This window comes from Vidua macroura, chromosome Z, assembly GCF_024509145.1.
Source record: "Vidua macroura isolate BioBank_ID:100142 chromosome Z, ASM2450914v1, whole genome shotgun sequence".
Classification (NCBI taxonomy): domain Eukaryota; kingdom Metazoa; phylum Chordata; class Aves; order Passeriformes; family Viduidae; genus Vidua; species Vidua macroura.
Genome location: NC_071611.1, coordinates 8,560,433 through 8,587,001, shown reverse-complemented (window position 1 = coordinate 8,587,001; position 26,569 = coordinate 8,560,433). Strand labels below are relative to the sequence as shown.

The window sequence follows — 26,569 nt, the reverse complement described above, 5'->3', positions numbered from 1 at the left end:
ACCACTATGAGTAAATACATCTTTAAAATCATCTGCATTATTATCTTTATCCTACACAAAAAAGAAACCAGACATCAATCATAACTGTTTTGCTTATGTAAAATGTAGCTCTGACCACAGAAAAGTGTTGATTGAAATCAAATCTCAACAATAACCAAAATAATATAGCAATTGAAATTGTAAAATAATTGTCCAGATTAGTCATAGGATGGGACAGTTTTATACACAAAGTTCATACCACTACTGTCATTGTGGTTGATTTTACTGTTTTTTAATGTGACCTTCAATGTTATCCACTAGAACTGGATACAGTGCTTTCAAAATAGGTTCCCTCCATTAGAAAGAAAAGGAGAGCAAAGAAACAGTATAAAGTTCCCAAGAAGTCTCAGGAATGAAGGCAAAAAAAATCACAGGGATGCACTTTTTTCCCCAGCTACTACCCTTTTCCCAGAGCAACAAATATCTTAATTCAAGTAGCAATGATTTATACATAAAATAACAACATACGTTTTTAAAGGGTTTTGTAACTACTTCTTGAAAATTATTTATTACGTAACTTTCATTCACCTTGAGTCTATGAAAAGCAGATCAATTGGCCTTCCAAATAAAAAAGAAGATTTTGACTCAAAAAGTCTTGGCAAGGTAACAGATTTATTCAGAGCTACACTTTCCATTCTTAAACTCTTTGCAAACAATATACAAGCAGCTTGAAAATAGAATTTTAATTCTAAAGTACCAAATGTTATGTAAAAGTGGATCGTAATTCAAATAATTGCTTTTGTACACTGACAGCTAATCCTTCTTCACTTGACCCTTTGCAAAATTATTCAGCCTTCAGATCAGGACATTAAATGTCATTTACAGAATCACTCAATGTTGATTTAGTTAATAAAGACTTTGCTTAAAAACATAATATACAGGTGACCATCCCTGAAGATAAGAAATGCACTTTTAAATTAATTTTGGTAAATAATACAAACAATAAGTAGTAACACATGCTATAATACTTAAGCAACATATAAGAATAAGCAGAAATCCATAAACAATTCAAAACTTAATAATAAATACATGTGTTATTTAGTTATCTGTGGTAGCAAAAGCAAAACTCTCATACCTGCACCTGGAATGATCGCCAGCTTTGTTTCAACTAAGCCCATTTTAGCAGAAGATGCTAAAAAATAGAATGTAAAGGAGTTCTTATTCTAATGTAGAAGGAAAAAAATCTATGGAAAATATATAATGATGATCTAGAAGTTTGCTAATATATTAAGTTGTCTTCAAAAAAGAAAAATAAATCATTTTTTAAAGCACTTGTTTATTTAAAAAACAAATAGATTCAACTGATCTGCTGTTAGTGAAAGATCCAACTACTTCCATCAAGGCAAATTCAGTACTTTATTAATTTTCACATAGCAAGTAAGCAATAACAGTGAGTAACAGAGACTTGCTTTCAAATGGAAAGTACTAAAAGGAAATGGATATTATTGCTTAACATTTCAGAATGGGGTAGAATTCTGTGTCTGATTATTTAAATTCCTTAGGTGACAGAATATTCTCTAAAGTCAAATGACTTTTTAAATCCTAACTTAGTGGCTCAGAACCAAGTATCCATTTACTTTCCATCAACAGGCTTTACAGTTCTGACAGCTTATTAGCTCAAGGTTCCTCTTTTCAAGAGTTCTTGTCACTTTTATAATTTAATTTCTTATGTAATAATACACTTACTAGCAACTTTTGTTTTTCTCCTGCACCCTATTTAGCTAAAATCAAGTCTCTGTCTTGAGCCCTTTCAAATGCACAAGAATCAAAAAAAAAAAAAAAGAAAATAATTGCATGACCCTTGCCAATTGACCCTTTGGCAAGACTGATAAAATTAGGGTCAGAAGAATCACATAAATGTTTAACAAAACCAATCCAGCGAACAGGGTTAAGTTGTTATAAATGAAACATTAGCATGTACTTAGACAGGTTTCTGCTAAAACTCTTTAAAATACTGGGTTATAAACAATGTCAAATACAAAGTATTATAAGACTGTTGCCAACAGACCGATTAGTCAAGCCAGCTATAACACTAACAACCCTATATTCCACAGAATTCAGACCTACCTGCCACCCGTATATCACAGGCTAACGCAAGTTCTAGGCCACCACCTAAGGCAGTTCCATCTATTGCAGCAATAGTAGGCACAGGCAGATTAGCTGAAAAAGAAAGTACCAATTAACACCAACCTCATAAAGAAAACCTCTGCAATGTGATTTCATTACATTTTGCTCATTCCACAGTCATACGTTTCACAGCTAGAAATGAAATGTGTCTTGACATTCTCAGACCACCACTGGCAATAATGGTCACCACCATTGCCCCTTTTCTCCTGTAAAGCAGAAGCTAACAGCTTTATAAAGGTGGGAAACTCTTAAGTTTGACAAACAAATGCACATACTGTCAGCACACATGACAGGTAGCAGGGCTCCAGAGGCCTGCGCAACCATGGCATGGTTTGTTTGTAATTTATCATCAGTGTTCTGACACAAGAAAGTCATTTAAACAATCAGCCTAAAGTACTGCTTTTCACCTTCTGCAAATTCAAGTTCTCTTCATCCCTATTCACCAGAAACTCAAAGTTTGATGAAAAATGCATTTTCATTTTAGAAACACACTTGTATATTACAGCTTTAATTACATTTAATGTAAGAGTTAACACAAACTATCCATTTTAAAATATACTCAAACAGTAGTCCAGTAGTACGTGGTCACTACTAAAGTTTCAAAGATAGCCAAAAGCAATTCATTATCCAGGCACTTGGGTGTACAGCTTGTTGAAATGTTAAATCAGCTCTTGACAACAACAGGTTTTTTTGTAGAAGTTAAAAAATATTTTCTTTGTTTTAATGTTTCAGCTAATTTAATTCAGCGACCAGTTCACTCAGTTTCTTTAGCCAGAAATAGAAGAAAAAAACTCTTCTGTCAACATATAAATGAAAATGGTGCATGAAAAACTTTAAAATACTTACTTCCTTTTAAAATCTAGAAGGGTAATATGACAAAAATTATTACTTCAATGTATTCATTAGAGCTTTTCCTAGTGAACTAACTAGTTCTAAATTTAGAAATTGTGTTATCTAGCTTACCTTTTTCTTGCCTGATAGATAAACTTCCAATAACTTCATTTAAGAAAAGAATCAATTAAATATTGGTATACATCAGCATGACAATTATTACAAGCCTGTAGTCTCTCACTGGGTAATAAACAAAATACATAATTAAACAAAGGTTATTTTAGCTGCAAATTGACCCGCTTTTATGAATAACAGCTAATGAAAATCCAATTGTCTTTAAAAAAAGAACAAAAACTTAGCAATTCTTTTCAAGATTCTAACAGATGCTTTAAAACAAAGTCCCTGGGTTGCTGGCTTAGATTGTGATTAATAGTGATTATCTGAATCAATTTCAGTGCCAAAAGAGGCTTCTGAATAGTGTTTTCAAGAGCTCTTTCAGTGACTTAAAAGAGCTCAAGGTATCCATTATACCTGCCATCTGCCACAGAAGGCATAGGAGACAGAGGAATAGTAGAAGAATCTGCTCTTTCTCTATTTACTACTTCTTAGTTATATGGAAAGGCAACTCTCATTTCCAACAGGGCATGGTTGCTGACAGAAACTTATAACCCTGTCAACACAACCAATTTGCCAAACAGTCTTGCAATGCTGCTAGCTGACACAGCTAGCCTTTCTCTTAAAGAAATATGCCTTTGCCTTGGTTAAATAAAAAATAGTTTGCCTGAACATGAATGCACGGTCATTGTTAACTGCAGTTTCCAGCAGTTACTGCCTGTATGAATGTTCCATTTATCAGAGATTAGCAAACAGTATCTTGAGCACTATTTGCATGGCTTTTGCAGTACTCCAAGGCAGAATGCTTTCCTAAGATAAGCAACTTCTGGAATTAGCCATGGTGAAATTCAAGTAGACTATTACACATGGAATTGGAAGTTAATGAACGAGTATTATAAACCAGTTTGGTTTCAAGAATTACAGCCAGCTCCTACCATGAAATAATAAAAAATCATAATTCAAGGGGATAAAAAGCAGTTTGATAATGTTAGAATCATCACTTCCCAAGGATATTAATTTGAAAGGATCACCTGACACAAGAGTTGACAAGGAATGAAAGGCAAAAGACAAATTCTCTGTAATAGCCTTGTGTGTATCTATTAAAGAAATTTAAGAAATTAATCCTTTTAACATGTTCTCATGAAGCATCAGAAAAACTAGCATAGAAAAAAGTTAGTAATTGCTTGGGATTGTAAACTGTGTTTCCAGGCGACTAGAACTTTTTAACAAGGGTAAAGCTTCCTGGAGTATTAGTATTTTGTAGCATAAGAAACACGTGATCACATTTATCTGCATGATTTTACTGTACAACTGCCAAAACTGTTGAGCTCATAACAAAAGCAGAGATGATGTTTGACAAATAATGCCCTGTAGGCTTAATTGAGTTGTATGCACTCAAATTTTAGGAACAATAAATTACACATATAGACAGGTCAATCTCCACAATGATTCTACATGACAAGGCTCATTTGCTATGAGTTATAAAAAAATATTTAAAGCTTTGCCAAGAGGCCTAGTAGTTTTATACTTTAACATTCTACATTTTTTGTCACAGTTCAAATAACAAGATATGAATTTCAAGCAATTGTACTACTGCTCATTAGTCCTAAATTCTAGATGTGATACAGGTTTATCAGGGTGCAATCATGAGCTGCATACTGAAATAAAAAAGGAGTTTAAGATATATATAAAAGAAACATATTAGCTAAACTAAATGAGAGAGTACACACAGAGGCAAGAGTAGACCATGTATATATAAAGATTAAAGTTGCTAGAAGTAGTTAAAAGACTAAGTAATGAGCAGCATTAAACTTTAGTTAGAGAATTTCACTTAGCTACTATAGTACATCAAAGTGTGGACTATGAAGGACACTCAATAATAAGGTAATTCACACAATTAATTCAGAAAGGATTACTTCACACATGTATTCTAATGTAAAGCATGCTACTTATTCTGTGAATGCAGTTGTATTCTGCACATAAAACATGTCCCAAGTAAATGCCAATAGTCACATCCTAACGTAACATCAATGCTTAATTATATTACAGAAGAGTAAGGTTCTAAGTACAGTAAAGAAATAGAAGGGTCCAATTCAGTTTATGTTATGTCAGCAACAGAGCCAGACATAAGACAAAAACATATCCCTATATTCGAGATCACAGGACCAGAGACTTCTAGCTAAAGAGAAGACAAATATGAACAAACAAATAAAAATAAATTTTATGTATTAATTTGTTTGAGGAATAATCTCAGCACAGAAGCTGACAAAACCTGTAAAATAGGATGTTTATTGGCCATTCAAAACATGATACAGGTAGAGTGACCAACAGGTAAACTGAAGAACTGCAATAAGAGAAAATAAACTTAGTAACATTAGATACCTCAACTAAACCCATAAACAGCTCAAACAAAATAGAAAATATGACATACAGGAATATAAATATATACTGCTTCCTACTCTGCAGTAACTATAAACTCTCAGCTCAACTTCAGAAATACATCCCTGGTAAACATACATGTCACATGTAGTTTTAGATTAGGGGGACCGGCAGCACCCTGTACTCTTGGGATACCGCCTGTGACTCTTCATTACTGAGAGGTGTAGAATAGAGTAAGTAAACTCTCCCACACTTTTGCCATGAGTACAGAATGTCACAGGGGGAGCACTTTGCAATTAAGGACATAAAAATACATGTAATGTGTTGGAAGTAATTTCAAGTTGTTGTGAGGCAGGTAATTGTTATTTCATCTTCAAGTGACTTTCCACATGATATCTACTGCTGCTGACTAACAAGGTACTTCCCTTCTGCTTAGAGACTATGATATGACAAACAACAGGCCAGCATATGATTATATGCACCTGGTCTGGAGGATTTGACCACTAAATAGTTTCTCAGATGTGTGCCATAACGCCTACACAGCTGATTCATTTACTGCAGATACTGACATTCCCCAAATTGAAAGCAGAAAATGCCTGGATTCTATTGACCTGAATCATAAATGACTGTTTAATCTTCTCACTAATTTATTAAGGAAGTCCCTATAAAATTACAGATATGTAAGATAATAGCTGGGAGGAAACAGGATTACATGTGACACTTTCTCAGTAACCCTCAAGTAGCCTTTTTTTATTCCTACACAGTCTCAGTTTCTCATTACTGATAAAAAATAAATGCTCTGATCAACATGAAAAACCTACTTTCCAATTTAATAAGGATGAAGGAAGTAGGAAGAATTAATATATATAGTAAAACCAAAATGGCAACAATTCACACATGAAAGTAGCCTTGTTTTTGTGAGACATTATTATACAGTAGATTTCATGTAACAGGCAAAAAAACACTTTCTTTAGCTGATGATCAATTACTCAAAGGAAGACCCATTACTAATGCTGATCCCTTACTGTGAGTTCTTGAAACAGGAAGAGGAAGAATAGTATAGCTATCCAGAATTCCAGACTTTGTGAGTTGTGTTCCTGGTCAACCTACATGAACTTGTTCCCAACTGATGAACTTAAAATATCTAACACCCATAAAAATAATTACAAATTCAGAATATATAAAACTCAAAAAGACCAACCTCCTAAGAATGTCCTCCTTGCTTGCTAAACAAATTTATACATGTAAGATTTTCTGCAAGCAACTGTACCACTCACATAAACAGAAAAAAAAACCATTCCTGTGCTAGACACAAGATTTTGAGATTTAGACTATTAAAGTGCCAATGAAGTGTATGAGAATCACCCATTTGTAGCCTAGCAGTTGTTTCAATCAACCTGAAGAATACCTGCAGTACTCCCTTCCTTTAGCCAAGATGTAGGAGTCATCACTAAAGAACTAAAATCTAATAGACATAGAATTCAGTTTCTCTAAAATAAAAGGTCTGCACTATTACTGCAGTACCATTTCATGATTCCCATAAATCAGAAAATTCCACGGAAGTCCACTCAAGCCCTAACAATGCAAAAACTCTATAGAGATATAATTAGATACAATTAGATATAATGAGATATAACTAACTTCTTATATCTTAGTTAACTTAGATATAATTAATTTCTATTTTTGAAGTATTTTTTACAGATTAGGGCAAATATTTTCAATTTAACTAATTATAGCAGTCAGAATTTGGTACCTACAAACATTCAAATGAAGCTCCAGTTTAAAGCCTGCCTTTTTATGCATTTGATACAAAACATTAACGAAACAAAAGACAGTCACCTTAACTTCCCTTGCTATTCCTATATTTTCCTGTACCTGGACAATGTTCAAAAAGGTCCTTATTGTTGCTTTCTCATCTTAATTCAGTGACCTCTGGCAACCGGTCTTCAGAAAGAACAGCTATTCAGATATTAACCAGAAGCTTGTCACTATCTCTAGTACCTACTGAACCAGATTCAAAACCCTGACTTGTCTTTAATTATGAACAGAAGAATTCTAGTTACCCAGAATGAAACTGAAAGTAGTGAGCATACTCTTCCTGCCTCAAAAACTGTGAGTATCTATCTAAGACAGAAGTAGTTACAAAATTCAATTTTAAATAACAACATATCTGAATTGCCAAGAACAAAGAAACAGATAGTCCAAGCTATTTATTCCACATGTGCATTCCTGATTATTTGACAAATCAGCTTGATTAGTGAACAGCTTACTAGGACAAGCAACTTCAGGGGGCATTTCCAGCAAGTAATTTTTCCTTTTGAATAATGGATTTCATAAATCATAAAGCCAGGAGGATGAATTGTATAAAAGTATCTTGCATAGCGTCAGCATTACATGGATTACTAGAGGAAAGTATGCTATAAATTGAGGAAGAGAGTAACAGTTCCACAATTTGTTATTTAACTCTAGCAAATTAAGGAAGTGTGGCAAACATCTGCCTATGCATGTCTGCAGCACATGGGAAACCCTTAAATCACAGAATATTTGAGGCTGAAAGAGACTTCTGGAGCTCACCTTGTCCAGCCTGTCTGCTCAACCAGCATCACCTTGAACAGGTTGCCCAAGCTCATGTCCAGGTGATTTTGGAAGATCTCTAAGGAGGGAGACTTCAGAACCTCCTGGGTAACCTGTATCAATGCTCTGTCCCTTCATAGTGAACAAGGACTTCCTGATCTCAGGGAGAATCTCTTCTGTTCCAGTTTGTGCACATTTGCTCTGGTTGTGTCCACATACACCACCAGAGATAGCCTAGCTTCGTCTTCTAACACCCTCATATATTGCTGAGATCACCTCGTGAGCCATCTCTTCTCTAGTCCTAGCCTACTCAACCTTTTCTCACTGAAGAGATGCTCTGGAGCATTCATCACCTTCAGGGTCTTTCACTGGACTTTCCAGTAGCTCTGCCTTTTACTGAGGAGCCTAGAACTGGCCATAGTATTCCAGCAGTGGCCTCACCTGTGCTGATGAGAGCAAAAGGATCACCTCCCTCAACTCTTGGTAACACTGATCCTAATACAGCCCAGGATACCACCGTCCTTCCTTGCCACAAGGGCACAGTGCTATCTCACATTCAACTTGGTGTCCCACCCAGACCTGCAGGGCTTTTTTGTGCGGCTGCTTTTCCTATCATTACCCCTATCACGTACCTGGTGCATGAGGTTGTTTGCATCTTCCTTTGTAGAAATGATTGATGTTCCTGTTAGTTTATTTCTCCAGCTTGCTGAGTTCCCTCTGAATGGTAGCACAACCCACTCCTTTTGATTTTACATCATCAGCAAACTTGCTGAATCTACATTCTATCCCATCATCCAGACCATAGAACAGGACTGAACCCGGTGCTGCCCCTGGGATTCAGACTGGCTAGGGGCCTCCAAGCAGACTTCATGCTGCTGATGCACAGTCTGAACCCTTTCCTTTAGCCAATTTTCTGTCAATTTCACTGCCTTTTCATTCAGTCCATATTCACCAGTTACTCTACAAAAATTTTACAAGAGGTACTGTCAAAAGCCTTAGTGAAGTCAAGGCAGACAATATCCATGTTTCTCAGTCTAACAAACAATGAGAAACAATGTTTCTCATCTAACAAACTTCTCATTTCATCATGGGTTGTCAGACTGGTTAAGCAACATTTCCCTCCTCTGACTCTGCCTTATGACTCCACCTTATGACTTTATTGTCCCTTGTGTTCCCAGTAGTAGTTTAGTTTTCATGTTTAGTTGTTCCAGAACCTCTCCAAGGACAAATTTTAATCTACAGATAAGAAAGCTCCCTCCCCATTTCTTAGTACATTTATTTAAATTTAGTAACAATGGAGACTTCAAATTAATAAAAAGAATGGTCACATGCTCCCAAAATGTTTAAATACCACTAAGTACATATGTGTAGATAGATTCCATGATTGAAGATCACCCATTAGGAAAGCAAGAAAGAGGAAAAAAAAGTTATATCTTAAGAGTGAGAATGTCAAATAAAGAATTACAAATTTTAGTCTTGTTATTACAAAGCAATTCACTTATTTACATGCCATTTATCTTTAGTGTATATTTCAACTAAAAATAGCTTAAACCCGTATAATACTGCAAGTCTATGGGCTGATTCCTACACTAGCATTGAAAGGTTTGAGATCTGTCATTTTACAGAGTTTCTTTATGAACCCAAAATCTCCAAGTTGTCTGGTTACAAGTTATAAAAGAATTTTCAAAAGGTCACAGACATAAATAGGAATTTTGAATCAGCAGTAATGATTAATTGAAACTATGTCCTAGCTTGCATAATAACTGGGAATGGATTTTTACTTTGTTTTTAAAATTATTAAGTTTATACCTAAATATTACTATTTTGTAATTCAGAATAAATTTCTCTTCCACCCCTTCACTACCCAGATTCTTGATGTTGCTCTTGATTATAAAAACTAAGATCTTTTAATTTAAAAAAAAAATTAAGGGGGGGGGGGCATAAAGGGCATAAGCTATGCCCCTTGACTGGCAATTAGAGGCAGTCTATGTGCAGTTCTGATAACTGGAATACTCTTTATACTAGGAACATTATGATCACAAAATTACATTTAACATATTAAATAATTTATGTCACAGGAAATCAGAAAAAAAAAAATTACAACGCAGCACTGTATCTCGATTTCATTTCTGGGGACCTTTTCCTGAAGAACAAAATTGTGATGGCATATAGCCTTTGCAATAAGTTTTGTTTCAGGCAGTTACCTTGTGTTGCAAAATCTGTAATCAAGTCAGTGAATACAACAGTTTGCTTTCATTTTCAGTTGCAAGCACTACTGTCAAAAAAGATTAATCTATAGGGAAAAAAGCTAACAGAAACAAAACATTTCAACAAGTACTTTCGTCCATTCTGTAACACTAAGAAATCCAACCAGTGTATGCAGCAACATATGAAAGTGGCTGAGAGAGACTGTCAAATCTTCCCACATGAACTTCAGGGTAAAGAAGATTGCTCAAACCATTCTTGCACAGGGCAAGTAATCAAATGTTATAAAGCTTTACATCTCGTAAGTGCAAAAATAATGATAAAGTGATTGTTCAACTAATTTCTATATTTCTGTATGTTTCAAACATATATTCATCTGCAAAAACAACCACACTTTAAAGTCTGAATATGGAATTCTGTGCCATATATTTGCTTGTCACAACCATGAAAGGCTTTTAGGTACCCTCTAATTCCTGCGCTTTAGATAAGAAGCTTAACAAACTACAATTGTTGATAGACTTGAACATTACTGTCTTTGCTTTAATACCTTCAAAGTTCAGGCAGACAATCAATAACAGTAAAGAGCTGCACAAGAAAACCCCATATTTTTTACTATTTGTAAAGAAATTTTGCTTTTTTATGAAAATGGTTACTGCATATTACAGCTGATTATTAAGCAAAAGGTATTAATAAAGCTTTTCTTCCATTTGTTTTGACATAGGCTGAAGCACCTCACTCAATCCTATTAATTTCCCAGTTTCCTCCTTTAATCATTCACTCTCATATGTGACATAGAAACAATGGTTTTTTGAACTGAAAAAAGTTTCAACTTTAATAGAGGAATATTATATTCTTTATTTTTAAATTTTCTATTTGGTACTTTATTATGGACAGTAAGAGAGACAGTGTGTTCTATATTTTTGATAATAGAAAAAGAAACTGAGAAACTAATGGGAATGAAAGAGGTGGTCTAATTAAACCCTTCAGCTACTGTTTTCTGTATCCAACTCTTCCATGATTTTCTTGTACTATAGAAAATCATTTGTATATTTCAATCATCTCTCAGTCTGATAAACAGATTCTTCCATTTCTTCATATTTACTAACATTTTGTCTTGTAGTCTCATTCTGCTCTCAGTAAGACAATAATGAAGTAAAACCTAGATGACAGAATCCACTTTATATCACTATATCACTATAAATGAGTGAAAACTTGGGATAAAAGAAAAATGAAAATTATTTCTTCTATTTTTTACTCTTACTAAATACATTTAAGAACTTATTACTCACACAAAAACAGCACAGCATGTAATCAAGCAGTGAATTTATGAAACACAAAGGAGCTAAATGAATTCAGTACATTTTTACATTCTACTTCCATGGAAGGTTTTTTTCTTTCTTAAAGAGCACACAAAATAAATCTCAAACTATAGTCTCTATGTAATATACACACACAACTATAGTCTCTAATATAATCTCTGGTTGTTAGGAGAATCAAATTAGATACGGTTTTCATTTTTTATTGTTTTTTTAAACAAAAACATTTTAAACAAACATTTTTAACAAACATCATTTTTATTCTGATTTACAGTATGAACCACTCTTTACAGTACTACCACTTTTGTTTGACACAATACATTGCCCAGTCTAGTGCTAAAATATTTTATTTCTAAATCAGCATAATTTACCAAGTAATAATTTCAAGCCAGTTCATTCACAGAACACTGCAGAAGAAACACTCCCTAACATTTCACAGTAAGCACTTTTTTTACAAGCTAGCTTAGTAATATCATCAAGTCAGAACCTACCAAGGCGAAAGGTGTATTCGCTACAAGACTTGACAATTCTGAAGTCAAAGCCTTGTGCTTGGCCAAATCAGTGAGCTCAGGATTTCTTCAATAGAAGAGCAACATTATGCTTTCAGCACCATGTCAGGAGTTGCTACCCTTTGAATACCAATTCATTCAAGGAACAGAGCCAGAGACCAAGACAGGCAAAGCAAAGAGCTAACAAATTTTTCTTTCTCATTCAGCAATTGAAACATGCAATTTCAAACCTGAACAGGGCGAGGAAAGGATAGTGTTACCAAAACATCAAACATGCACAGTGTAGCTCCCGGGAGAGGGAATGGAAGCCCTGGACAACAAGTAATACTGGAGGCCTTTTTTAACACAGTGCAAACTGGCTATGCTGATCTCAATAAACCATTTGAGTGAGCAGCATTCTAGTTTTGGTACAGTTACCTTTATGGAAGAAAACTTTAAGACCCATGTCCAAAGCATAGCCTCTTGTCCTCCAGAACAACATTAGGAATTACTACCAGAAGAAAAACTAAACTACTGCTGAGGTTATGTTGATTTTTGTCACGGCTGTACAGCAGCACCAGGATCAGACAACAGTTAGTCAAAGGCTATCTTAAATTAAGTCAACATCATGAGAAGAAATAAATCTACCATTGGAAAATAACAAAGAGCCTAGCAACACACTCAGAATGCTGGCACTCAAGGACTGTATTAGCTATGCTGTACACTTAATCAAACAGGTAACATCATAACACAGCAAGCAAAATACTGTGCTAAAATCTATATTTCACAGTGTCAGCAACACAGAAAGAGCATGATGGCTGGGGCTATCTGTTAAGCATGGCTCTGCTAGCTGTAATGTGACCTTTTTCAAATTTGATAGCTATCTGAAATTTCATTCAGCTTCCCAGTAAACACAACTCATAGCCTGTATCTCTCTTTCCTAAGAGAGATATCCACAGTTCTTATAAAAGGATTTTTGATGGCCAGATCTACTTCCAGCAAACACAGATGGATTTGGTGGATTTGGTAGATTTTGAGTGCTCACTCCTAAACCAGGATTTAAAATGCTAACCAAACCTCCACAGAAGCCTCACAGATTCAAATAGTGAAACAAGACACAGCACCAACCTCATCAATGATAATTCTTGATTCTTTTTAAGCCTTCACAATGGAAAGGCAGGGTAACAGTTAGCAGACCAGCAATCAAGGGAAATTTTTTATAGTCTTGATACCATTCTTGGGACTTCTGAAACAAATTTTTGACAACCTGCATCAAAAACCAAACTGCAGCATATAACATGGCATAAAAAAATGCATGTATGCACAATCTTCAATTGTCAAATTAGGAACTTTTTTGATAAGAGGATGTTTGCCTGAAGGATGAACAAGTGTGTTCTTTTAGGTAAATTAAAATTTTGGAGATGACTGAACAGCCACAAAGACAAAAGAAATGTTAAAGAAGGAAAAAAAAAAAACTGTAAATATAGAACTGTATCTCCTTTAATAAAATAAAAAGCACACAATAAAAAACACAAATGCAAGCAACTGACCACAAGGTGCTTTCATTCCAGATGATCTTATTCAAAGTGTAGTATGTTAAAACTAACCATATCTGACAGAATTGTGTATGAACAAAGTTACTAAATGTCACCACTTATTAAAGTTGTATCATTTATAAGTTAGCTTATGCATAAACACTAATCAAATATTTTCAATAAAGACCTGTAAGATTTGTTATAATGCAACAAAACCAAAGAAAACAAAGTAACTTTAGTATTTTATTTAAAAATTCATTCTTAACTTAGTTCAGATCTAGGTTCCATCAGGCCATGAGTAAGGTGTTCTGTCTCCAAATGTGAAATAAAAAACAAGCCTGACCACATGTTAATTTTAAGAAGTAACCAAGAAAGTCAATTTCCAATTTTTATTCCCTGCTTATGGGATTTGAGAACTTACGCCTACATTCTTTGGAAAGGTTTTGCTAGTCAATGACATTTCTCACTTAATAGAGGTTGGAGCTAAATGTCAATTTGAGTAATTACATGTAATGGCTGAGTTGAAATTCTTTCTAGAGCTTCAGTATTTATTTTTATTAAATATTGTGTTTTTATTGGGGAATGTGGTTATTGCATTCAGCTTCATACATAGCCTCAGTCTGTTTTGCAACTGAAGTCTCAAAAGACAACATATACACACTATCACAGCTCTGACCCCATAGCCAGTATAAAGAACAGCATGGATTTAATAAGAGGCATACCATAAAATACATATTGAAGATCTGACCCACATTGATGGCCTTTCTTTCCTCCCCAAAGCCTCAAAAATCTAGAAATTCTGGAAATCATTGTCATTTGACTTAATTTAGCCAGGCCTGCCTTATTTTGCACGGTTACAAAAAATCTATTAAGGCTTTTCTTTCCCAGTTTCTTTAGGGTAAAGACAGCCTTACATCAGTAACAAAGCACAGTAATGGACAAGTAATCTTATAATTCTTACTATTAAAAGAAACAACAACAAAGAAAAAAGTAGGAAAAGACCCAGACACACACACACAAACCCAAACCCCAAAAAAACCTCCACAATTTTGGTATAATTTTAGCAAAAGCAACCACAGCTAAAAATAGAGGCCATTTTCATTTCTCCCTCCCCTGCTTAAAGCTCCAAGTGCCACAACTAATGGGGTTCTGTTCAATTTTTTCAGCTCTTTTTTTAAGCATTTATTTATAAACAAAATCACATTTACTGCAGTCTTACTTCTTCACCCAAATTTAGCAAAAAGTTATAAATTATTCCCATATAAATAAGTGCAGTATGCTTTTAATTTCCAGAAAATTCCCTTCTGCAGCTATATTCCAAAATGATACTACAGCTTTTTACAGAACAAGCAATGTAAGGGTTTTAAATGTAATGACATCAACAGAAATTAAAGAAAGCCAAAGGATGTCAATTTTAAAGTAAGTCAGTGAAAACTCCATCACCCTTGAAGGAGCACACGGACTTTTGTCCTGCTGCGTCCGTGAGGGACGGAAGCAGAACTTCTCACAGTCGAGAGAGATGAAGAGATGCCGTTTCCAAGAGCGAGGACCTTGACTGCAGTTTTTTGTTTGTGAAGACACTGGTGTGGTGAGTATCAGTGGCTGCGGCGGACCCAGCTGGTACTTTCCTTCACTAGGGTGGGCTGGCCACGATCCCAGCCGTAGGGGACACGCGGTGCACAGTGCGAGGGGCTGCCGCCGGCGGATTTCGCCTTTTTCTTTTTTTTCCGCTTTTCCTGCAGCTGAGGGTGGGATCACGTGGGCGGGAAGCATTGGGGCCATGCTAACCTCCCACCAGAGGGAATTTTATCTCCAAGTTAAGGAACTCCTAAAGGTGAAGGGTGGTGGTTTCCCCAAAAGTTCTGTTAAAAATTTCGTTCGGTGGTTGTACCATGCTTTCCCCTGGGTCTTCATGGAAGATGATAGAAAAAAGGAGTTTTGGGAGCGTGTGGGGGCAAAATTAGCGGAAGGAATTGAGCGCAGGGATCTTTCCATCAAAGATTGCTTTCCTAAGCTGCATTTGCTAACTTCGGAAGTTATAAGAATGGAAAGCGTGTGGGACGTGAACCAAGGTGGGGGAAAAACCGCCGAACGAAACCCCAGTTCCTCCTGAACCCACTTTGCTACCCTCCTTTTCTTCCCCTCCTTCCCCTAAACCGGGTGGGCAGTGGGCAGTACTCCGCCATTCAGAGGTGCAGGACAGCTCCCAAAACGTGGACCATGTTCCTGGCTTCCCCAAGCCCTCCCAGCATCCCCGCCTTAGCAGCATTGGCCACACCGCTGAGGACCTGACCCCAAACCCTCGTTCCAATCCCTTTTTCCCAGTTGAAAATCCCAGTTTTAGCACGATCCCGCGCAGTTCTGTCTCCTTAAACCCTTTTCTTTGTCCCCCTGAGGAAGCCCCCCCAACCATGTGGCGGAGAACTGCGGCGCCTTTGTCCTCACAAGATGGGGGGCAGGGGCCCGCGGGCGCTTCTTCTTCCCATAATCCCTTTGTCCCCTTTGTTCCCGCCTTTGACCCAAACCCCTCCTGCTTCCCTGTGGGCGTTGGTGCCGCCCCCTCAAGAGATCAGGTTACCCTCCCCCTGTTCCTCCTCTTGTGGGCGTTGCCTCCTTGCATGATCTCCCAGCCGCATCATCAGTCCCACCCTCTCCCACCAGGGAGGGCTCTGTCATCTCCGCTCCTCTGTCTCAGGAATGGGAAGTCGCCGTCCTGTCCCCCGCACCCTGCCTCTGCATCCTCATGGTCCCCAGAGATCGGGGTTGGGAGTGGGGGGGGCGAGAAGAGGTTTGTGAAATCAAGCAGCCACTTTCAACACCAGCCACCTACACCAGGGGAGGGGAGAACCCTAAATGGGAACCCCTTCCCTATGAATCAGTCAAAGAGATCTGCAAAACATTAAGAGATTTCAGCCCAAAAAGCCCATTCTTTACAGGCATTTTAAAAGCAACTTTAACATCTAAAACAACAGTGCCGGCAGACCATAAACGTCTGTTCAGCTGCTTGCTTCTCCCAACTGAGTACAAATTGTGGGAGAGGAAATGGAAAAGATTGGCGGCAGATCTGCTTCCCGAAATCTTGGAGGGACCATATAGCCTTGATTTCACGGAAGAACCAATAACTTTAAACCATCTTATTTGTGAAGGAGAATGGAGTGAAGAGCAGCTCCAGGCTAGGGGAATTCCAACTGCGGTGCTGGACATGTCCAGGGGTGCAGGAGAGCGCGTGTTCCTGGCCATGCCCACCAAGGAGCCAATGTTACCCTACACAGCAATTAAACAATCTGTTGTGGAGCCTTTTGTAGATTTTGTAGACTGTGTCTGGGCAGCAGTTGAGAGGCGTGTGGAGGGATCCGAACTCCAGGACAAGCTGGTCCTAGAAGTGGCATCTATGAACAGCAACGAAGTGTGCAAAAGGATCATCCTAGCCACACCTGATGATGGACGAGATCCTGAAGAAGCCCAAAGATAAAGTAGTCACCTCGGCTGCTGTGTCTCCAAAGGACTCCGCTCCAAGGCAGTTTCCATCCAAGTGCCGGTGCTTCCACTGTCATCAGGGGAGATTTTCTTGCTCAATGTCCATTTTTAGGGAGTGCACCGCCAGGGGCAGCGGGAAACGGGGGAGGGGAAGGGAACCCCACCTTTCCAAAAACCTAAAGGGGGAGCACAGATTTGCCTCACGTGCAGACAAAAATGAGGCAAGTCGCGGTGCCACAAGAGGAGCCGCGATTCACCATATAGTTCCATCAGTGAGCGCCTGTCTCTTGATGACAGACAAAAGGGAACCTTATCGGCTCTGACTCACTAACCCTGTCCATTTCCGTTCTCAGGACTGGCAGTTCTTCATAGCAGATGCAGAGCTTCTGTTGCACATCTGCCACTGTGAAACCAGATGGAGAGAAGACCTCTTGAACTGCAGGTACCTCGTTGTCAGGGACACAAAACACACACCACTGGAGATAGAGGTTGCTCCGGTCATTTCCACCCTTAATCCGAGGCTCTTCTATCTCGCAGCGCACTGTGTCCACCCCCGCCTCTTCCTACCGAAGGGCCAGGTTATTGCACAGGCAATTCCTATTCCTTATGCTCCGTGTAATGACCTGGAACTCTCAGTCTTTTACACTGGGAAGCTGGGAGAGGAAAAACCCCTCGTATGGTGCAAACTTAAGTGCAAGGGGCATTCAATACATCTTCAGGGGATGATGGATACAGGAGCAGACGTGACGGTCATCCCACTGCACAAGTGGCCGTCACAATGGGGGTTGCAAAGCATGGCCACACCAGTCTTAGGACTAGGCGGGCCTCAGGCTGCAAGACAATCCAAAAACATCGTCCAAATTAAGGGTCCAAACAGGCTGCTAGCCTCAGTACGTCCGTTTGTGATCGACAGAAAATTTACCTTATGGGGGAGAGACGCCATGTCCCAGTGGGGAGACAAATTGGTATTTCCGGCCCCCTGGAATTTTTAGGTGCGGCCACTGAGGAGCACCCCACACAGAAACTGACATGGCTTACAGATAGGCCAATCTGGGTGGAGCAGTGGCCGCTGAGTAAGCAGAAACTGCAGGCGCTCACAAAGCTTGTAGAGGAGGAATTGGCAAAAGGCCACATTGTAGAGACAAATAGCCCCTGGAACTCTCCGGTGTTTGTAATTAAAAAACCTGGAAAGGACAGGTGGTGACTCCTCCATGACTTGAGAAAAATCAATGATGTTATTGAGGACATAGGCTCCCTCCAACCGGGTATGCCATCTCCATCTATGCTACCCCAAAATTATAATCTGGCTGTAATTGACATAAAGGATTGTTTTTTCCAAATCCCTCTCCACCCGGACAATGCTCCTCGCTTTGCTTTCTCTGTGCCCTCCATCAACAGAGAAGCCCCAGTGAAACACTACCACTGGACGGTATTACCACAGGGTCTCAAATGTTCCCCAACTATATGCCAGTGATATGTCGCCACGGTTCTGTCCCTGATGCGTGCCAAGTGGGCATCCTGTACTATCACTACATGGATGATGTGTTGATATGTGCCCCTAACAGCAAAGTCCTACAGGAAGCACTAGAGGACACTATCAAGGCTTTGTCGGTGGCAGGATTTGAGCTATAAAAGGAAAAGGTACAGTTACTGCCACCCTGGAAGTATCTGGGCCTAGAAATTAACAACAGGACAATTAGGCCTCAACAGATTCAAATAGATAATAACCCAAAGATGTTAAATGACCTCCAGCGCCCGTGTGGATCCTTAAATTGGATCAGGCCTTGGCTGGGGCTCACCATGAGGGATCTATCCCCCATTTTTGACTTGTTAACAGAAAGGGAGGGGGAGGAAGGTTTAGGTTCCCCAAGAGCCCTGACCCGGGAGACCAGAACAGCACTCGAGAAGGTCCAGACCACCATCACAAACAGGCAGGCCCACCGTTGTCAACCAGGCCTGCCTTTCTGCTTCATTGTTCTAGGTGAGTTACCCCATCTATACGGAATGATATTCCAATGGGACAAGAGTCAATGGGATCCTCTCTTAATAACAGAGTGGGTGTTCTTTGGCCACAGACAGTCCAAGAGCATCACCAGGCCGCAGGAGCTGATGGTGCAGCTCATCATGCGGGTCAGGGCTTGTCTGCAAGTGTTAGCAGGCTGTGATTTCACATGTATCCACCTTCCCATCAAAACATCTACAAGGAAGATGACCAAAGAGACCTTTGAGCACCTTTTAAGACAAAATGAAAATTTGCAGTTCGCTCTAGATAGCTCCTCAGGCCAAATTCAGATTGGACATCCTGGTCATCATTTGTTCAACACTGAGTTCAAATTGTTACCAAAAGAAGTACAAAGTAAAAGACCACTCAGAGCCCTGACAGTGTTTACCGACACAGGGAAATCCCACAAGTCAGTGGTGACTTGGAAGGACCCAGAGACTCAGCTGTGGGAAACAGATGTTAAAATAGTGGAAGGTTCCCCACAAGTGGCTGAGTCAGATGCCGTGGTGAGGGCTTTTGAGAGATTTAGCCAACCTTTTAATCTGGTAACAGACTCAGCATATGTCGCAGGAGCAGTGTCAAGAGCTGAACATGCAGTCTTAAAGGAGGTCTCAAACCAGGTCATCTTTGGCTTGCTCGCAAAGCTAATACACCTAATTTCCCACTGCGAGCTTCCCTTTTACATGATGCACATGAGATCACACACCAATCTCCCAGGCTTCATTGCTGAGGGGAACCGCAGAGCAGACACCTTGGCAGCTCCAGTACAGCTGGGAGGCCAGCCGAACACAGTCGAGCAGGCCAAGCTCAGCCATCAGCAGTTCTATCAAAATGCCCCGGGTCTGGTACACCAGTTCAATCTGCAGCGTGACCAAGCCAGGGAAATTGTGGCCTCATGCCCCAGCTGTCAGGAGACGGCTTTATCAACACTGGGAGCAGGTGTGAATCCCAGAGGCCTCCGCAGTTGTGAGGTATGGCAAATAGATGTCACAAAGGTCCCCGAATTTGGGAAACTCAGAAATCTCCATGTATCCATGGACACCTTCTCAGGGGCAGTTTTTGCCTCAGCCCACATAGGTGAGAGGGCTGCAGACGTGAGAAAACACCTCATACACGCGTTTGCAACCTTGGGGGTCCCAGCCACAATTAAAACTGACAGTGGTCCAGCCTATACTTCCAGAGTTTTCAGTAACTTCCTGCAGGAATGGGAGGTCCAACATAAGACCAGGATTCCTCACTCCCCCACTAGTCAGGCCATAATAGAAAGGACTCATCAGACGTTAAAACAGGTCCTCCAGAAGCGGGGAGATGTGCGAGTGCTATCACCACACGAGAGGCTCTGCAAGGCATTGTTTACTATCCATTTCCTAAACTGTTCTTTTGACAGGCCAGAACCGCCAGCCCTGAGGCATTTCAAGCAGAATCAAGAGCTTCGGCCAGAAGGGTGGCCACCAGTGCTAGTGAGGGATCCGGATTCTAAAGAAATCCAGGGTCCATTCCCACTTTTGACTTGGGGACAGGGATATGCCTGCATATCCACGCCTTCAGGAGTCAAGTGGATCCCCAGGAGACATGTTAAACCATACAACCCAGGACAACTAGTGAGTCGGGATGATAAGGTGCCTGTGGGTGCAACAAATGATCCCACTAACCAGGGAGTTGCATCCAACCGCAGGCACCACAAGGAAGAGGGGGATTCTACATCTCTTTAAGAAATTTTTTTTTCACAAAGCCGAAGAAAATACCCCTTCAGCTACCTCAGTCCATTTATGTTCCCAGTCCACTTGTTCGTAATAAAGTTGTTTTCCCAGTTTCCCTATCCCCAAACACTAAGGGAAAACCAGCTCCAGCACCATCTCCAAGCCCTCTCCATCTACGAAAGCAGTCACAGCAAAAGAAAACACTGAGTGAGGAAGCAACCACACGAGCAACAAAGAAGTCTAAACACCTGTCTTTTTTATATATTAAAAAAACAGGGAGATGTTACATGCCGGGTTGCTTCAGTTAGGGGTTTTAATAAATGTTAGTTACTCGGTTCTATGTACCATTTTCCCCTCACAATGGTTCGCTCCAAGTCACTTACCATTGGAGCTCTCCCATGTCAGTCTTGTAGCCACCCCCTGTTCATTCCTGAAGGTTCTGTGACAATCACCCCATCCTTGTATTCCTATTTGTCCCGGAACCCTGTACCCACCTCTGTTATGTTCCCATAGGCTGCCGTGGTCCACGTCACTCCCCCATTGCCTGTCTCCATTGGGGAAGGGGGGCTTCCGCCCCTATCTGCCCGCCCCCTATTTAACCCCATGCCTCCTTCGTCCCGGCACTATCTTGACCATGCGTGCGCTAGTGTCGGAATCACCCCCAGATTGGGATGACCCCGGGTGGTGGTAGTCTCTCCTCCAACCCACGCCTTCAAAGAAAGACTCAGTAGTCTTCAGTCGTCTGGTCTCAAGGCAGTTTATTGCATGTTATCTCAAGGCACACACACTTCCTGACATTCTCTCTGACTCCTTCTTCCTCTGTGTCTCTCTCCGACTCTCTCGCCCAAGGGGCTGGTGCCATCTTTTATATCACACATTACGTATTAAACGTTTATAGTTTTTCCCCAATGCCTATCCCCTATATTGAACAGTGACTTTCTACTCTAAACCAATTTGTGAGTGCCAACATCACCAAGAACATGAAGGATAGGAAGGAGAAAGAAGGAGGACAGGGCACACCCAAATCCCTCCATCTTAGAACTTCTGACCCCCATATACAAAACTCAGACCCCTCTGTACAAGGCCTAAAACCCCCCTCTACAGCACTCAAAAATCCTACCTTTTACTTTGTGATTACTTCTATTATAATATCTAAACTTTTGTGATTTCTTGTTCTTCCTGCAAAGTTGGTAAATTGTTCCATGGGTCAAATTCAAAACCACAGGGGTTTCCAGCTGCCTGCCTGGGTCTCAGAGGCTTCTGACCTGGACCCGGAACATCCAAGAGTCTCTGAGGGACTACCTTGGGTTCCGACACGCTAGGAGATGGCCGCCCCAGCCATCGCAGCGGCCACGCGGGAAATAAACATTCTCCAGCCACACAGGACAAGGTGTGCCTCTCTCGTCCTTTTGCCTCCTCTCAGCGCTCGGCTGCCAAACCGGCAAACCCATGCGGAGGCTCAGCCTTAGAGCTCCGCACATGCGGCAGCCCCGGTCTCCCGACCAAAAGGCAGCGCCACTAGCCGGGCACTTCCGAGCCACCCGAGACCGGGGTGAGAAAAACCAAAGCCGCAATTAACCTTTACTGTAATTTGTCTATAAAGGTAACTTAATGGTCTTCTTTCTGAAAATATAGCTAAAACGACGTAACTCCTTACTAGGTCACACATCTGAATACAAATGCAATTATCAAAACATGACCTAGTTCTGAAAAGCAATAAGTAGAATACATTTTAAATGAGATTATAGTATTAAAGTCGGATAGAAAAAAGAACAAAATAGGAGATTGGAAATATTGTTCCCTAGCTACATAACATTCTGCAGTGGTAAATATTAATTTGAAAATTGTTTCCCCTCTTTAACTATCTCACAGTATTCTAGTTGTTGCTGGGCAAGAAAAATACCATTATTATTTGCAATTTACAGATTAATTGCAGTGACCAAATGCAAATACAATGTCCCTATATTTCTATATAAATTACATTTTGTAATGACTTGCTTATTCCCTTATATTCATATTCACTCAACCAATCTAACCTCCTGTATATATTTTTCTGATACTGTCTACCATTTCCTGATGTAGAGAATAATGAGACCCCACCTCGGGTAATGCATTCAGCTCTGGGGTCCTCCTCACAGGATGGACATTGACCTGCTGGTGTGAGTGCACTCTGGAGTGAGTCCAGAGGACAGACACCAAGTTGATCAGAGGGATGGAGCACCTCTTCTATGAAGGCTGAGAGAATTGGGATTGTTCAGCCTGGAAAAGAGAAGGTTTTGGAGTGACACAGTTGCAGCCTTCCAGTGCGGCCTTGCATTCTTTTCTCACCCCGGTCCGGATGGCTCAGAAGTCCTGCTAGGCTCCGCATTTTGGCCAGGATACCAGGGCTTCTGCGTGTTTGCGGAGCTCTGGGGTTGAGCCTCCGGCGTGGGCTGCCGCGCTCTGTAGCCGACGCTGAGAGGAGGTAAAAGGGGAGGGAAGGCGCACGTTGTCCTGCGTGGCTGGAGCGGTTTTTATTCCCGCGTGTTCGCTGTGGTGGATGGTGGCGCCTGTCTCCTAGCCCGCGTGTGGTCAAGATGGCGACAAAACAAAGGAAGCATGGGATTATATAGGGGGCGAGCAGACAGGGGTGGAAGCCCCCCTCGCCCAATGGGGACAGGCAACGGGGGAGTGACGTGGACCACGGCAGCCTACGGGAACATAACAGAGGTGGATACAGGGTTCTGGGACAAATAGGAATACAGGGATGGGGTAACAGACAGAGAACTCTCAGGAATGAACAGGGGAATGGCCACAAGACTGACGTGGGGATGTTCCTATAGCAGACAACCTGGAGCGAACCACTGTGCGGGGAAAATGGAGGTATATAGAACCGGCTAACATTTATCAGAACCCCTAACTGAACCAACCCGGCATGCAAGATTCCAGTACCTGAAGGGAGCCTAGAGGAAAGATGGAGAGGGACCTTTTACAAGAGACTGTAGCAACAGGACAAGATTAATTGATTCAAACTGGAAGAGAGTAGGTTTTAGGAAGAAATTCTTCACTGTAAGGGTGGTGAGCTATTGGCATAGGCTGCCCGGAGAAGCTGTGGAAGCCACATCCCTGGAAGCGTTCAAGGCCAGGCTGGATGGGGCTCTGAGAATGGTCTACTGAAACTGACTAAGGCAAGTAATTCACTGCATGCCTTTAATGTAACACTGAAAATTTGCTTACATATTCAGTAGTTAAATACTCTCACAGGATTATTTTCATGAAGATGAAAATAATCAAACATTTTTCTCAGGGTTTTTTCAACCCTAAGGCAAAACAAAGCATCTAATAACTGAATATTTTCCAGTCATTCAGTGAAGAATGCCAAATTCAAATATTTCTTCAGACTTTAAAAATATTCTCATTTACAAATTTGAAAATAATTGATTAAAAAAACCCCTACTTACTAATCATAGGAAAATCTTGAAACCAGTTGCTCATATTTAAACACTAATAGCAGCTTAAAGGATTTCCAGTAAATTCAAGCCAAGGAAGGCTGAAAAATTATTACTTAATGATAAGTAAACCTCCCAAAATTCTTACAAAGAAAATGAATGGAACAACTTGTTGCCACTTGCTTGGCATTCCAATAAAAAGACAAGTACTAGCATGACATATAGTATCAGCTGCAGGAAATTAATGATCTATTCACATCATCTAGGTATTTTACAGATTTCAGTTATTTAAATAGCCTTGAGTGTCTACTTCACTTCAAAGACATGACAGTCATTTCAGGACATAAGTATCTGCATGAATTACCTAATCAAAGTTTCATTCTTCAGCAGGTCGTCATTTAACTAAAAAAAACCCTGCTATCCATTCATAAAATTCTGCCAAATCAAAATGTTACATAGTGTTCTTAAGGAAATGCATCTATAAATATTTTAGAAGTTAAATGTAGAAAATTAATTTCTTAAAACATGGAACACTACACTTCCCTTTTCAACAGTTCATATTGGCAATAACATGTTGAAAAGTAATTATATTTAAACTGATCAGCAGAGATGTAGAAATATAATTACTTGATGGTGAATTCTTAAACTAAGACATGCAGAGAAACTACTATCCTTAAGAACTGGTACAAGTTGATTAAAATAAAAAATTATTAACAGGTTTTACTATACCAAAACATATTAAACAAAGTCTTGAAAGACCTTAGTAGCTAAATTTTTATTAGCAGCTGATGTTTAACGTGCTTCTAAAATACATTAGACTGTACTCATTATAGAAACCACAAGAATGCAATAGTAAAAAATGAATTCTAAAGCACTTTGATGTCACTGAACAATCCATCCTTTATGAAAACAGCAGGGCAAATCACCTCTATTTCAGCTGATATTTAGCTTCTCTAGTATTCTTTTTAAAAGTCTAACTCAACTTGGAACATTTTAAAGGAATAAATGCACCATAATTCATATTTATCAATATACTCTTTAATCCCCATAGGTTCTTTCCAATTCAAGATCTGTGATGTGATACTACACAGATAGGGATACTCTACTACCTGTCAAGAATTAACTATGCATGTTTATGTCATTCCTCTGCTCTAACATTCTCAGGTTAAAATAACATTTTTCAAGGGAGTGGGTTACTTACCCAATTCATTAATAGTTGCTCTTGCTCTGGAGACAAAAGAACTAACTTCACTTGAGTGCATTTTTGCCCTTTCCTTAAGGTCAGCACCTGTAAGTAACATTTCATACATATGTTAGGAAACTGTAAACAGTATTGTAGATACATTTTACAAAGTAAAATATTTCTTCATTTATAAAAACTTTAAGTCCATTTCTAAACAAGAGTTTAAATTGGTCACATAAAGTTTCCACAGATTTCTAGGAAAATATGAACTATTTATCAGGAAAGAAAGAAACAAAACCAAAAAGCCCAAAACAAACAAACAAAAATGAAATTATCCATAACCATATTTTCAGTAAGTATATTCTTCCCAGTGACATTTCTTTTTCTCTTATTAAACTCGTTTATGAACAGTAGCATTTATGCTTATAGTTCATCTGTCATACTGTTTTATTTTCCCAACTGTGTCACAAAGTCTGATAAACATGTGTTTTTCATGTTATACTCTTGTTATTCTCTTATTGGTAGATCATACAGTACAGACATTACATGCTTTTACATTAACAGGCTATATATCTAAATAAAAATGCTACAGTGGACCAATTTTTCAGTTCACTTTCCACTCATTTACTTATATTTATTTTGGAATAAGTTACATACCATCCTTTTTGTTTGTCAAAAAAAAAGCCACACCTTGAAAATGCTTACCTATTTCTTCATGTGTATATAAAAATTAAGTTTGTTTAATAAGCATACTATAGCTAGATATGGACACAAATGTATTTTTAAAATCTCACTTATAGGAAAAGCTAACATTTTCTCTCCTGACTGTGTAAAAAAGAAGAAAACTAACAGTAATAGTAATAATAATAATAAGAGCTAAATATAAAAGTCTGTCTTTCTTATAGATGAACAATACAATAAAAAGGCAAAACCTGCATAGACACATTCTCTAAAGAAGTGAAACAGTCTCAAGGCAACTTAGTGTGCATTTGTTCTATTTGGTAAAAATTAACCTCTTGAGCTAGTCTCTTTGCATGCCTGAAAAGGCTATACAAGACAATAAAAGAAAAATTTAAAGAAGGTTTATTTTTCTCTACCCCAAGAATACTATTCATTCAGGAAAATACACTAAACCCAGATTAAGTGAAGACTGTAGCTCAGAATTTTAAAT

At 39.3% G+C, this 26,569-nt stretch overlaps 1 protein-coding gene across 2 annotated transcripts in view; it reads right to left on the bottom strand.

Annotated features, from left to right (window-relative positions):
* The window catches only part of AUH (AU RNA binding methylglutaconyl-CoA hydratase), a 119,598-nt gene that overhangs the window by 52,241 nt on the left and 40,788 nt on the right, over positions 1–26,569 (bottom strand). For both annotated transcript variants that reach the window (XM_054002694.1, XM_054002695.1), the window contains 3 exons: positions 25,417–25,503; positions 2,107–2,199; positions 1,115–1,171 (listed from right to left, as the gene is read on the bottom strand). In XM_054002694.1, the coding sequence (XP_053858669.1) occupies positions 1,115–1,171; positions 2,107–2,199; positions 25,417–25,503 (237 nt within the window). The remainder of the gene's footprint in view (positions 1–1,114; positions 1,172–2,106; positions 2,200–25,416; positions 25,504–26,569) is intronic.